The sequence below is a fragment of the Crinia signifera genome, chromosome 4 (genome assembly GCF_055691185.1).
Source record: "Crinia signifera chromosome 4, ASM5569118v1, whole genome shotgun sequence".
NCBI classification, from domain to species: domain Eukaryota; kingdom Metazoa; phylum Chordata; class Amphibia; order Anura; family Myobatrachidae; genus Crinia; species Crinia signifera.
In genome coordinates this window covers 10,697,484-10,713,288 of record NC_139220.1, presented here as the reverse complement: position 1 = coordinate 10,713,288, position 15,805 = coordinate 10,697,484, and the positions used below count along the sequence as shown (strand labels likewise).

The following is a 15,805-nucleotide window of genomic DNA, read 5'->3' as shown; positions in this document are numbered from 1 at the left end:
TAGCCAGATGGTACACAGACCATCAGCCATCGAGAACCACCTCGGGAATATGGACGACACTCTACCAGTAACCATCAATGGAGTGGAGACCCTAGCAACGGGCAGTGCAGCATCTCACCCCGCACCCTGAGCGACAGTCGTGCCAGGGAGCAGGAGTGAGCGAGATGGACACCTCAGCAGTAAAGCAGCCCGTCCCTTCCTCTAAGTCACGGCCATGCCGGGAGTGTTAAGGAGGGAGCCCAGCCACAGCACAGCCCAGCAACAGCAGAGCCTGGACAGCGGTGACCCCATCGATACAGGCGCAGTGGACAGACCAGTGGTGACAGAGGCTGGGAGGTCGAGACTGGTTGGAACCAGCACCTGCAGCAGATACAGGTACACTACTGAACCCTGTGCCCCCGTCTGCCACCCCACTTAAATTGCCCGCTTGGTACCTCATATGGCCAGGGACCCACGAACACTCCTTATTGCACGACAGTGTCGTACCAGCTGAGGCCTCAAAATGTACCGCAGTGCAGAACGGCAGCCAGTGGTCCTGTGTAGCTGTAGCTAGGCCCCCATACTAGCAGTCCCTGGAGGGTGCACAGTGACTGGTGAAGACTGACTGACTAGAGGGGGGGGGGGGTAAGAGAAAGATTTGCTCTGCGGATGCACTCCAAAAGGACAGAAATTAATAGACACGTTAAAATCTTTTAATCTTTATTTCATAAATTTTTAAAAAGAGTTTTTTCAAAATCCTGTGTCCATTTTTAATTAGTGGATTTACAGGAAAAGGCTCCTACTGGCAGTGACATTTTTTTTAAGGAGTTTTTTATCATTTTAAACACACTTGACACACAACATATAATAAAGTGCTAATTGCACTTGTGAAGAAAAGAAGAGAAAATGTGTATAAAGATTAAAATAGGTAAGGTAGCAGGAGATACTGATCTTTGATGAGTATGAAAATGTGTTTGAATAAAGATTTTATTATTGATGATTTTGTGTCTTTATTAAATTTATTCAAACTATATTGTAGTAGGTACAAGCAGCTCAGTTTATTATGATGTTGAGGTATTTCCTCATGTTAATTGACACTGTGTTGTAGGTATAAATACCTTTAAATATTGAGGTATTGCCTCTTATTTTACACAGTGATAACCCAGTGGTGTTATCTCTTATATATTTGGCTACATCTGTCACTCAAAGTGTGTCTGGAGCTGTAACGCTGGGTAGAGCCTCTGACTCACATGACTGACTCACATGACAGAGAACCAGCCCAGTGAGCCCACAGACAGTGCCAGACACCCTCTGCCTCTCCATGTTACACAGCAAAGACACAGCTATTCACCAGACACACCAGGTGAGCGCCCCACACCGCCATACCTCCCAACATGACCCTCTCCAGGAGGGACAGAATGCTCTGTTTGTGGACTTCCATCTTAATTTATGATTGTCATCACCTGTTTTAAACAGGGTAATTGATAAGAAAGGTGTTTAAGCACAGGTGATGGTAATCCATAAATTAAGAAGAAAGTCCAGAAACAGAGCAATGTGTCATGTTGGGAGGTATGCACCTCCCTCCCTCCCCCCCCCCCCCCCCATTCATGGCATCCCCACGATTAAATGGCACATGCAAAACACTGACATGGCTATGGTCGACAATGAAAAAGGTTGACAAGATTTATTTTTCACTTTTTCAATGTTTTCATATTCATTCTCATGTGTCGACATGGACACCAATGAAGTGCCACACTTAATGTCAACATTTACATGTGTTGACCTTTCTGTGTTGATTTTTTCTTGTGGCGATTCGCGGCACCCCCCGCGACCCCCCTCCCCGCGATTTGCAGCACACCCCCCGCAATTCGCGGCACCCCCGGTGACTCCCGCGATTCGCGGCCCCACCCCGTGACACTCCCCCCCCTCCTGCAATTCGCGGCACCCCGCGACCCCCCCCTCCCACGATTCGCGCCAACCCCCCGGGCCCCCCCTCCCGCGGTCACGGTGCCCCCCACGACCCCCCCTACCGCGATTCCCCACCCCTGACCCCCCCCTCCTGTCATTGCGGCAACCCCCCGCCCCCGCGACCCACCCTCCCGCGATTCACTGCAACCCCCCGCGCCCCCCCTCCCAAGATTCGTGGCACCCACACCCCCCCCTCCCGCAATTCACGGCATCCACCCACGACCCCTCCTCCCGTGATTCGCGGACACCCCTCACCTCCTCACCCCCCCCACCCCCGCGCGCGATTCACGGCAACCCCAGGATTAAATGGCACATGCAAAACAACTGGCACGGCTATGGTCGACAATGAAAAAGGTTGACATAAGTTTTTGAAGATTTATTTTTCTTTTTTTTAATGTTTTCATATTCATTCTCATGTGTCGACATGGACACCAATGAGGTGTCACACTTATGTCAACATTTACATGTGTTGACCTTTCTATGTTGATTTTTTCTTGCGGCAATTTTTTTCCAGTGACAACTATGTGCACGTCAACCTACACATCATCAACCAATTATTTGAATATATAACACCTGTTCTGTTTTACTGTAGGTGTTTTAAGTCAGACCTTTTTCTGCTACTATTACTGTTTATGTAAATGCATTCTGAATGACAGCAACATCCTACCATCCTTCTACAAGAATATATAACGAACTAGGTGATTCATCGCACCCCCCGGGCCCCCCCCCCCCCCTCCCGCAATTCACGGACCCCCCGCGCACCCCCCCTCCTGCGATTCGCAACCCCCCCTCGCGCAATTCACGCCCCCTCCCACGCTTTGCGGACCCCCGCCCTCTCCCGCAATTCGCTGACACCTGCGCCCCCCCTCCCTTGATTCACGTTACCCCCTGCAATTCACGGCACCCCTAAGCCCCTCTTTAGTCCCCTGTATACTCACACACCCCTATCACTACCCAGCTTCCTGCTCTCCTGAACCGTAACTTCCACCATTGGGGAGTCGCTGACGCTGTTTTGCCCACATGCCCCTATCATGCTCATAGCCCAGCCTCCTGCTCTCATGCACCCGAACTCCCACCCAGTAGGAGGAGACACTGACTAAGGGCCACCATCCTGTACTGCCACGCTGGACCCTCACCCACTGGCAGAAGCTGCACAGTATCTCCCACCCTCCTCTTTAGTCCCCCTTATGCCCACACACCCCTATCACTACCCAGCCTTCTGTTTTCCTGTGTCGTGACCTCCGCCAGTGGGGAGCCGCTGACTCAGAAACACCCTACTATACTATTGCACACACACACACACACCTAAACAACATGCACACACAGTCCCCCCCCCCCCCCACCCACAATGTCACTGTACCATCCACACTATCAATGTACATCTTACTCTGTAAGCGCTTTTTAATTAAACAAAACAATACACACCCCCTTCCACATCATATGATCTCTATGTAACACATTTCACCTATAACTCAAGTTGCAATACAGGCCATCTTTCATACAATTCTGACCATCTTTCTCATATACAAATGTTCACAAATTAAGGGGGCGCAGCCCCTTACGACGGTGTGAAGAGCGCCCGTAGGGCGCGATGAATCACCTAGTGAGCAATTATAAATTCCCTACAACACACGTGGGATCTTATTAGGGATTAGCTCAATTCAGGTAAGCTCTCTTTCCCTGTTATACACTGGTCTGTATCCCCATCTAGTGGCCGATCTTGGGAATTGTCAGCACTCGTCACTTTGTTTTAATAATTATTATCTCTTATATATTTGGCTACATCTGTCACTCAAAGTGTGTCTGAGCTGTAACGCTGGGTGGAGCTTCTGACTCACATGACAGAGAACCAGCCCAGTGAGCCCACAGACAGTGCCAGACACCCTCTGCCTCTCCATGTTACACAGCAAAGACACAGCTACTCACCAGACACACCAGGTGAGCGCCCCACACCTCCATACCTCCCAGCATGACCCTCTCCAGGAGGGACAGAATGCTCTGTTTGTGGACTTCCATCTTAATTTATGATTGTCATCACAGGGTAATTGATAAGAAAGGTGTTTAAGCACATAAATTAAGAAGAAAGTCCAGAAACAGAGCAATGTGTCCCTCCTGGAGAGGGTCATGTTGGGAGGTATGCACCTCCCCCCCCCCCCCCCCCCCCCCATTTACGGCATCCCCACGATTAAATGGCACATGCAAAACACTGACATGGCTATGGTCGACAATGAAAATGGTTGACAAGATTTATTTTTCATATTCATTCTCATGTGTCGACATGGACACCAATGAAGTGCCACACTTATGTCAACATTTAATGTGTTGACCTTTCTGTGATTTTTCTTGTGGCGATTTGCGGCACCCCAGCAACCCCCTGCCGCAATTCGCGTCACCCACCCCCCACGACCCCCCCTCCCGCAATTCGTGGCACCCCTCACGCAATTCGCAGACAACCCCCACCTCCCTCCCCCCCCCCCCATTCACAGCAACCGCAGGATTAAATGGCACATGCAAAACACTGACACGGCTATGGTCGACAATGAAAAAGGTTGACATGAGTTTTTGAAGATTTGTTTGGTACTTGTTTCCTAGCACGGCCACATATCTTATGGATCGTGTACCTTTAGTTAAGGTACACGATCCATAAGATGGACCCGATTTCCTTTGAAATCAGGTCCATTTGGCCGGCTAGGATAAAATATCGGGGGCATCGCGTCGGTCGGGACCGTTAACAATGGTCCCGACGCGACCGACGCGATGCCCGCGATTTCCCCATAGGCTTCAATGTTAAAAAATATTTTAACATTGAAATCGTGTCGGGAAAGGTAAAATATCGGGGGCATCGCGTTGGTCGGGACCATTAACATAGGTCCCGACGCGATGCCCCCGATTTTTACATAGGCTTCAATGTTAAAAGATTTTTTAACATTGAAATCCTGAAAAATGTGAAAAATGTGAAATGGGCCAATATGACCCATTTCACATTTTAGATGTCCCCGTCGTCACCCCACGATAGACGCCAACCCGAAGCGTGGCGGCGGTGCGCGTCCTCCGACCTTTTCATTCCCCTACTATCCACGTCGGCGTGGAGTTGAGAATAGAATAGTGTGGCGAGCGCAGCGAGCCACCGAGCCCGAAGCGTGGCGAGCGCAGCGAGCCCCGCGAGGGGACGCGGATACCTTCACAGGTATCCGCGTCCCCTCGCAGGCTTCACAGGTGTCCGTGGCGACGCGGACACCTGTGAAGTCCACGAAGGGACGCGTTTTGCCTGTGAAGGTATCCGCGTCCCCTCGCGGGGCTCGCTGCGCTCGCCACGCTTCGGGCACGGTGGCTCGCTGCGCTCGCCACACTATTCTATTCTCAACTCCACGCCGACGTGGATAGTAGGGGAATGAAAAGGTCGGAGGACGCGCACCGCCGCCCCTTGCGGGCTCGCTGCGCTCGCCACGCTTCGGGTTGGCGTCTATCGTGGGGTGGGGTGTACGCCGTGACATTTGGGGGGGTTGGGAATATTTTACATTGAATCCAATGTAAAATCGGGTCCCAGGGACCCGATTTACATTTAATTAAAAAAAAAAAAATCGGGTCCAAAATCGGTCGGTCGCGACGATCGCATCGCATGCGACCAAATCGCATGCGATGCGATCGACCCGATTTTTCCGACACGACCACCCCGATGTAAATCGGTGTGGCCGTGCTAGGAAACAAGTACCATTTGTTTTTCTTTTTTTAATGTTTTCATATTTATTCTCATGTGTCGACATGGACAACAATGAAGTGCCACACTTATGTCAACATTTACATGTGTTGACCTTTCTGTGTTGATTTTTTTCTTGTAGCGATTTGCGGCACCCCCTCGTGACCCCCCTCCCGCGATTCGCAGCATACCCCCGCAATTCGTGGCACCCCACGCGACTCCCGCGATTTGCAGCCCCACCCGGTGACACCCCCCTCCTGCGATTCGCGGCACCCCGCGACCCCTCCTCCCACGATTCGCGCCAACCCCCCGGGCCCCCCTCCCGCAGTTTGCGGTACCCCCCACCCCCGTGACCCCCCCTACCGTGATTCCCCCCCCTGACCCCCCCTCCTGTCATTGCGGCAACCCCCCGCCCCCGCAACCCACCCTCCCACGATTCACTGCATCCCCCCCTCCCACGATTTGCGGCACCCACACCCCCCCCGCGACCCCCCCTCCCACAATTCACGGCATCCACCCACGACCCCTCCTCCCGTGATTCGCGGACACCCCTCACCTCCCCCCCCCTCCCCCCTGTGCGTGATTCACGGCAACCCCAGGATTAAATGGCACATGCAAAACACTGACACGGCTATGGTCGACAATGAAAAAGGTTGACATGAGTTTTTGAAGATTTATTTTTCTTTTTTTTATGTTTTCATATTTTTGTTTTCATATATTCATATTTCAATTTTTTTCCAGTGACAACTATGTGCACGTCATCCTAGACATCATCAACCAATTCTTTGTATAATATATAACACCTGTTCTGTTTTACTGTAGGTGTTTTAAGTCAGATCTTTTACTGCTACTATTACTGTTTATGTAAATGCATTCTGAATGACAGCAACATCCTACATCCTTCTACAAAAATATATAACCAACTAGGTGATTCATCGCGCCCCCGTGCCCCCCCCCCCCTCCCGCAATTCACGGACCCCCCGCGCACCCCCCCTCACTCGATTCACGCCCCCTCCCACGATTCATGTCACCCCCGCGCACCCCCCTCCCGCAATTCGCAACCCCCCCTCACGCAATTCACGCCCCTTCCCACGCTTTTCGGACCCCCGCCCTCTCCCGCAATTCGCGGACATCTGCGCCCCCTCCCTCCCTTGATTCATGGCACCCCCCGTGCCCCTCCCACAATTCACGGCACCCCTAAGCCCCTCTTTAGTCCCCCTTATACTCACACACCCCTATCACTACCCAGCTTCCTGCTCTCCTGAACCGTAAGCCCCCCCCCACACCCACAAATGTCACTGTACTATCCACACTATCAATGTACATCTTACTCTGTAACCGCTTTTTAATTAAACAAAACAATACACACCCCCTTCCAAATCATATGCTCTCTATTAACACATTTCACCTATAACTCAAGTTGCAATACAGGCATCTGTCATACAATTCTAACCATCTTTCTTATATACAAATGTTCACAAATTAAGGGGGCGCAGCCCCTTACGACGGTGTGAAGAGCGCCCGTAGGGCGCGATGAATCACCTAGTATACATATATAAGATGGGGATATATGTCAAAGGTATTCCTCTTATTTTTCTCTCTCCAAGTTTAATTCTTGGCTTCGAGTATTAGAGCAGAGGCTATACCATTAGACAATATATGGCTGCTTTACTACATGAATATAGATAATTTATACATAAACATTCTCCCTGCTCCTAGCCTAACAACATCTCTACAGCTGTTTCACTTGAGCTTCATCAGGAGAACCTGTCCATGTCTAATGGTATAGCCTCTGCTCTAATACTTCAAGCCAAGAATTAAACTTGGAGAGAGAAAAATAAGAGGAATACCTTTAACATATATCCCCATCTTATATATGTATATAATTATCAAAACAAAGTGACGAGTGCTGACAATTCCCAAGATCGGCCACTAGATGGGGATACAGACCAGTGTATAACAGGGAAAGAGAGCTTACCTGAATTGAGCTAATCCCTAATAAGATTCCACGTGTGTTGTAGGGAATTTATAATTGCTCATAACACCACTGGGTTATCACTGTGTAAAATAATGCCCCTTTCCCACTGCAGCTTAAAACGGTATATTGCCGATTTTTGAGGCAAAATACCGTTTAAGGCAGCAGTGGGAAAGCGCCAGAGTTGAAATACCGTTTAAAGTTAAACGGTATTTCAACCCGTTTTTCAAAGCAGAGTCCTACACGGCTAAATAACGTTTAAGAGGCAGTGGGAACGCCTCTTAAACGTTATTTAGCCTCCAGGCAGTCCCAGTGCCTGATGAAACCTAGTAGTTCGCACTTTGTGCATGTGTAATGTGTGCACGTGCATACTAATGAGACGCTAATTACATATGCGCATATGTAATGAGCGGCTCATTAGTATGCACGTGCACTCATTACATATGTGCAAAGTGAGAACTACTAGGTCTCATCAGGCACTGGGACTGCCTGTATCCTGCATGGACCCTGCAATGACCCCCGCTGCCTCCCCACTGCCCACAGGTAAGTACAAGGGGAGGGGAGGTGGGGGCACAGGGCAGGTACGGGGGGGGGGGGTTAGGCACTATTTACACTGGGGGGGGGGATTAGGCACTCTTTACACTGGGGGAAGGGGGGGGGTTAGGCACTCTACATTATACACGGTTCATTGCAATGGGAATGGTACTTAAATGGTATTTAAAACGGTAATCTGCTGCAGTGGGAATGCTAATACCGTTTTAAATACCATTTAAGCTTACCAGTACTTTAAACTGGTCTGCAGTGGGAAAGCAGCATTAGTGTCAATACCTTAATATTTAAAGGTATTTATACCTACAACACAGTGTGAAATAAATATGAGGAAATACCTCAACACCATAATAAACTGAGCTGCTTGTACCTACTACAATAAGTTTGAATAAATTTAAATAAAGACACAAAATCATCAATAATAAAATCTTTATTCAAACCATTTCATACTCATCAAAGATCAGTATCTCCCTGCTACCTTACCTATTTTAATCTTTATACACATTTTCTCCTCTTTTCTCCACAAGTGCAATTAGCACTTAATTATATGTTGTGTGTCAAGTGTGTTTAAAACAATAAAAAACTCCTTCAAAAAAATGTCACTGCCAGTAGGAGCCTTTTCCTGTAAATCCACTAATTAAAAATGGACACAGGATTTTGAAAAAACTATTTTTAAAAATTGTTTGAAATAAAGATTAAAAGATTTTAACGTGTCTATTAATTTCTGTCCTTTTGGAGTGCATCCGCAGAGCAAATCTTTCTCTTACCCCCCCACCCCCCCCCCCCCCACCCCCCTCTACTCTGGACGATATTTGCCTGGATGGCACCCCCGCCAGAATAAATAAGGCGGCACCTTGAGAACCCCCTACAAAGAATCAATATATAGGGGTAATCTAGTTGTGTGCGGAAAACCAGTGTACCCAGTTGGTATAGTCGTACCCTTAGTCTAGTAGTGGAAAAGGAGTCAGATGACCATTGGGTAGTAGCACCGCGAATACTGAATAGTCTTTGTGCACTGGTGCACCCAACTAAAGCTGGTTTGGAAGTTGGTTATTCGGTTATTGCAGTTATTATCGTTGGAAGATCTTGATATTGTGTATGGTGATTTTGTATTTGTATTCTTGTATTGTCATAATTTGTGTTGAGGTAGTCACTTTGTTCTAAGGCTAAAAAGGCTGGAGCCCCTAGTTACAGGCCCAGAATAAAAGGTCAAAGTTATATCCGTGTCGCCCGGTCTTTGCTGCCCATCCTGCAGAAACGAGAAGACTCCTGGCCGAATATGGAGAAGAGTGGTAGAACCGGTTGTCATGTGCAAAGTAAGGTAACCGAGTACCCGATCCCGGGGTCTACACATGCATAATGTGACCCGTACGCATTCTCAGTCTAGCCATAATCAGCCGCCGTGCGAATTGGCATATGATCAGGTCTGAATTACCCCCTCTGGGACATGCCTATTTGCATGGTGTCATTGAGATACATTTCTTCCATTCTTTGCATGGGGACCATATCAGATGGTAGAGGTGTCATTCATTGTAGGCAGTTTTTTACTCTTAACCAGATATCGAAATATTGTCTGGACTCTTCTGCATCACCACTCTTTTTTTTGTGAAAGCTGAGTTTTTTTCTGATAGCTGCTGGAGAAACTGAAGGAGGAGATGTCGCTGTGTAGCACTTGAGCTGCCAACTTGCTCACCAGGAGCTATTTGCATCTTTTAAGATCTTGGTCGATTGGAAAGAAAGACACAATTGCGGCAAAAAAGTGCGATATGGTGCGATTTTTAGTCATTAAAATGTGCAAATTTGAGGACATGTGCGATTTTGTGTAGAAAAATGAAAAAAAAAAAAATATATATATGGGGGTCCCCCCTCCTGAGCATAACCAGCCCTGGGCTTATTGAGCCGGACCTGGTTCAAAAAATACGGGGGACAAAAAGCGTAGGGGTCCCCCATATTTATGAAATCAGCCCTGCACTCTTGGAACGGTCCTGGTTCCAAAAACCAGGGGAAGGGGGGGTAAACTGGGGGTCCCCCATATTTTGGAACCAGCACCGGGCTCCAAAAGCCTGCATTGTCATGCCACACTTTATACATAAGGCCCTATCATGCTCACCGTGGCTGGTCAGCCCTGGACGGGGTACGTGGGGAGTGGGGACCCCTCAATAAAGGGATCTCCCCAGGCTGATACGCTTTAAAGTGTAAACAAAAATGTGCTTTTACAGGTGAACTACAAGTCCCAGCAGGCCTCCCCGCATGCTGGGACTTGGCTCTCTGACTCTTGCCGCAGCTCACCCCGCACAGGTGAGTCGGCTGCCTGGAGAATCACACTGTCAGAGAGGTACAGAAGCTCTCAGCCCTGATTGGCTGTCGGCGCCTCTATGGAGGACATACTTAGCGCAATTGCTTTGTTTAATCTCTTCCTTCAATTTCTCAAGCTAATTTTCCAAAAGCTAAATTAGAAGAATTACCTGACTCAGTCTAGCAGTGTCTGAACTCACTTTGCAAGTGGCTACTTCAAAGGGTTTGAGCACCTCGCAAAAGATGGAAAGTATTCTCCTCTATGCTCGACTAAGGCCTGTTCAGACCTGTCAGCAAGGCTGCAATGTTTACAGATGGACAAAACCATGCTGCACTGCAGGTGGGGCAGATGTAACATGTGCAGAGAGAGTTACATTCGGGTGGGGTGTGTTCTAACTAAAATCTATATTGCAGTGTAAGAATAAAGCAGCCAGTATTTACCCTGCACAGAAACAAAATAACTCCCAAATCTAACTCTCTGTGCACATGTTACATCTGCCCCACCTGCAGTGCAGTGCAGCAGGGTTTTGTCTATCAGCAAACACTGCAGTCTCTGAATCGGGCCCTACCCTCTCCCTATTTAATGGATTGTTGTATAATGCAGGCCATACACCCAACCAACTTTTATCCAACCATCTAACTAGTTGGTATTGATGGAATAAAAATCCTGGTACTGCATCGGAACAAATATCACTTGTAATTCAGTAAACTACAATCTGGAAACTAACAAAAACTGTCAGTCAGTCAGACAATGTGCTGTAGTTGAATCTGTTTGATTGAAACAATCTGACTGAATGTTTTTGTCCGTTTCCCTGGGATTGTAAGCACATTGATTGTCATTTGTTCCCATACAGAAACAGATTTTCAGTCCTACAACTAGTTGGGTGGTTGGATGAAAGTTGGTCCATTGCATGGCCAGCATAACTGTGGGTGGCTTTTTACTGTTCCTCCATGCACTGAAGCATATAAAGGGTGGAGTTCCACTTGCTTCAATTGATGATAGGCGATGCACATTGAACTGTTCTGCAATCTCCTGCCTGCTGTGGCTGAATGACAAAAGTGCCATTTAAAAAGAAACAAAAAACCCTGTCACCAAGTTGAATGTGTGAACAAAACGTAGAATTCGCCCAGCTGTAAAACTCTCAATATTTGTGACATTATCAGAAATCCCATATCCTGAGGAGAGTCCAAGTGAAGATATTAATGACGGCAGTAGAGATTGCAGGTGCTGGGAGCTAGCTGAGAGAAGGGAGCTGGCGGATGCTGGACTTCTTGTTCTGTTTTGCTTTCCCAGCAACTATATAGTGTGACAGGGTTAATAGATTTCCCTGTTTTATGCTCACTTGGGGCCGCATTTATCAAACAAATTTGCAGCTAAATCCCCAAAAACACCCGTTTTGGGGGGTTAGCCACAAATATTAAGTATCACCTCGATGTACCAAAGGGGGGACTGCAGCAGGAATCTCTGATGTCTGATCTCTGCTGCGATCTCCCCTGTACCGCTACCGGCCGCATCACTCATAGGTTTCTATGGGGATGCGAAGCTGCCCGATGTATCAACGAGATGGCGATAGCCCATTGTAGCCTATGGGCTCCTGATCGCACTGCCGCTGGGGCAGTGCTGTCAGTGGGGTCGGTCAGAGCTAAATGTGTATGCGCAGACACACACCCCCCCCCCCCCCCCCCCCAGCTTGCGGCTCAGAAGATTGCAGTGACAGGGATGATACATTTATCCCATTTATCATGGATCCCTAAAGCAATTAAACAGGCATTCAGTTCAGTTTTTACGTGAAGCTCAGGAGTCAGCTGATGGGATGAACCTGTGAGCTTCCTTTAAACAAGGTCTCTGTACACAGGTCAAATGCTCCTGATGGTGGTCTTGCTGCCCAGGCGACAGTGTGTGGTGTGGGCTACAGTAGGGGCTACTCTATAGGGTATTAAACCAATATGTAGCATGGAGGATTATGGTAATATGCATACAGAAAGGTGATGGTATAAATGCTCATCAAAAGGGTCTTTATATAACCAAGGGGATCGTCTGTTCAAGCTACATCAGAATCAGCGGACTGGCTGGATCCGTTTCCATTCTCAATAGTCACCCAGTTGTAGACAATTTGTCATGTGGGTATAAAAAAAGTCTACTCGCATAGCGTATTAACATGGAGTTTTAATGTAAACGTACATGACAGAAAAAAGTGAAATAAATTGTTCTTACATTAAGCAGAGTTAAAAATGACACAAAATGCTGAAGATATTGGTGCAGAGAAGAGAATAAACTCAACGCATTTTGTCTCCTATGCCGATCCTGTAGGGCCAGACTTCATCAGGAGTGTCATATACACCCATCCCATTAATGATCCAGTATTTACCCTACAAAGAAACAATATAATGCTCCCAAACCTAATGGTTGCCATACACCTGTGAGATCGGATGCGATGTGACATTGCAATGCGATTTCCAATCGCATCTAAAGTGCTTTTTTCCAGCACCCGATCTCGCATGCCACCTGATGCTGGAAGAGGGCTGGTGGGTGGCGGTGTAGCTGAGCTTGCGGTTGGCAGCATGCGGGCGGCGGTGTAGCGGAGCTGGCGGGGGGCGGCAGGAGGTTTGCTGGGGAGCGGTAGTCAGCAGAGCTAAAAAATTATAATTATTATTGTGGACTCTCAATGAATCAGGCTTGCCTACCCTCCCGGGAATGGCCGGGAGCCTCCCGAAAATCGGGTCCTTCTCCCCCCCCAGCGGGAAGGTGGGTATGACTCCCGATTTCTGGTGATTGCCCCCGCTCCCCCCTTGCCCGTTGGTTTAATTACTGTAAAATCGCGGGGAGGGGGTGGGGCTTAAATGACGCGATCGCTGCATTTCGCATCCACGGCCAGCAACAATGCAGAGGATCTGCGCATATACAAACTGATTGTTTTTGTGCATACAAATTAATATATTTTTCATCAAAAATTTTAAATGCAATGGCTAGTTGTGATTGATTGAAAATTATGGAAGCCCAGCCATCGATGATGGTGCTTCCGATGTCCATCCCTATTTTGGACTGTAGTTGATAATACATCACAGCCAATACTAGCAAGTGTAGCACTGCTACAATAACAAGGTGCACACTGGCTGACAGACAGATTTTGCAGCCTATCACAGTGGTCAGTGACTCAGAAGCAGAGAAATCAAACAGAAATGTTTAAATATCATTATAATGACAGCATCTAACACAACAACAAGGGAACAAGCTTACAGACTCAGACTCATCTATAACTCCACCTTCATTTTATCAGGTGAATGTTAAATCAGGTTCCTCTCTCTGTGATGTCACCACCCTCTGGGCAGATTCCTTATAGCAATTTCTCCCAGTTTCCGACCCCCCTAGATATAGCTATAAAACCATCCCGTACACGTAAAACAGCATGGAGGGGCTCAGTGAGGGCGGCAGTGTAGGTGTGTAAGTGTCTGATGGGGTCACACAGAGAATAAAAGGACATCTGTCCTGCCTCATAATCCAGGTATATCCTCACTCTGTCACAGGGGGTATTGTCAGGTAACCGGGTCTCTGTACTGTCATGTATCACTGAGTACTGATTCTTCTCCCTACACAAACCCCAGGACTTGTTATTATATCCAATGACTGAAACCTTTCCTCTCCTGTCTATACTGGGATAACACATCCCCACCTTCCATATTTCTGAATATCTGACATTCAAATCCCAGTAATGTCGCCCTGAGAAGAATCCCCTGGTGCTTATTACCTGAGGAACCTGAAATCTCTCTGGTGTTACTGGGTGATTCTGGTCTATATCTGACCTGGATGCAGATTTCCTGTCACCTGATATCCCTATATCATTACCAGCTGTGGCTACATCCAGTAATAGGTCTGTAGCTTCCTGCACATATATCCCTGTATTTATGCATGTTATTATATCAGATAATGTGTGTAATGTCCCTGAGATGAGACCCACGTCCATATCTCCTGCACCACGGACCTGGTTATCATGTCTCTCTGTGTCCTCAGTGTCGCACAAGTCCCCTGTGTCCGGTTCCTGTAAGACAGTCACTGGGTCAGACATGTTACACAGCTCCTCAATGTGACGCATCTTCCTAGACAGCTCATCCTTCTTTATTTCCAGCTGCTGGATCAGATCAGAGACTGAGAGTGAAACGCGCTGTTCCTGCCTGGAGATCTCACTCAGGACTCTCTTCTCCAGGTCTTCCAGCTGTCTCCTGATGTCTCTAAACAGGGCAGTGACTGTCTCTGTTACAGCCGCTGCTTTTCCCTGATCTCTCCTCTGCTCCTGCAGACTCTGGACTCTATTCTCAGTCTCCGCTCTCTTTGTGGTCAGTTTCTGCAGAACATTCCTCAGCTTCTCCTTCTTCTTCTCAGAGGCCTCACCCAGTATCTCCACCAGGTGTCCCCGATGTTCTCCAGCCAAACTGCAGGACACACAGATACAGGCAGCATCCTCAGTGCAGTAATACTCCAGGACCTTCTTATGGACGGAGCATTTCCTGTTCCCTGGGGAGGTGGTGGGGTCACATAAGACGTGTTCTGCTGACTTGCTGTGTACTCTCAGGTGTTTATCACACAGAGAAGCCTCACAATGCAGACAGGACTTAGCAGCGGGTACAGGAGAGTCCACACAGTAAGTGCAGTAGATCCCGGTCTCCTCTTGATTTGGCCGAGTAGACTGGAAACCTTCCACTATGTTACACAGCGTTATGTTCCTCTGAAGTGAAGGACGCTCCTGACACTCTGCTCTGCAGTCAGGACAGCTATAATCTCCAGCCCCCTCCTGTGTATCCAGCACACGATCAATACAGACCCGGCAGAAGTTGTGGCCACATCTCAGGGTTACAGGATCTGTATAAATGCTCAGGCAGATGGAACAGTCCAGCTCCTGTCTCAGATGTGCAGACGCCATCACTGCAGCAGGAGGGAGAAATAAAAGTGAACTCTGACACTCAGATACCAGAGAGGTCACATTCTGCACACAGGGGGAGGAGCTGAGCTGGCAGCAGGAGGGAGAAATAAAAGTGAACTCTGACACTCTGATATCAGTGAGGTCACACAGGGAGCGGCTGAGCTGTCACTCAGATTACATTTATGCCCAGTTACATTAAGGGACTCACCTGATACATAAAGGTGCATTATGCAGGGTATGTACTTATACCTAAAATAGGAAGGGACAACGGTCATTATTAAAATGAAAATTATTACTTCTGTATATTTTTCCGGGATTTAGGAGCCATTTATTAACATTACTTTTGGTGGTGTGCAGGCAGGGGTTGTTGTGCAGGCAGTATGGGTGATAAGCAGACAGGATGTGGGGTGCAGGCAGGAGGTGGAA

The 15,805-nt window shown here is 48.0% G+C and overlaps 1 protein-coding gene across 1 annotated transcript; it reads right to left on the bottom strand.

The window, feature by feature from the left end:
• Positions 1-12,593: 12,593 nt before the first annotated feature.
• Positions 12,594-15,434, bottom strand: LOC146073682 (E3 ubiquitin-protein ligase TRIM39-like). Its single transcript, XM_083181067.1, has one exon. The coding sequence runs from the start codon at positions 15,377-15,379 to the stop codon at positions 13,799-13,801; it is 1,581 nt and encodes a 526-aa protein (XP_083037193.1). The 5' UTR covers positions 15,380-15,434; the 3' UTR covers positions 12,594-13,798.
• Between the last annotated feature and the right edge of the window lie 371 nt (positions 15,435-15,805).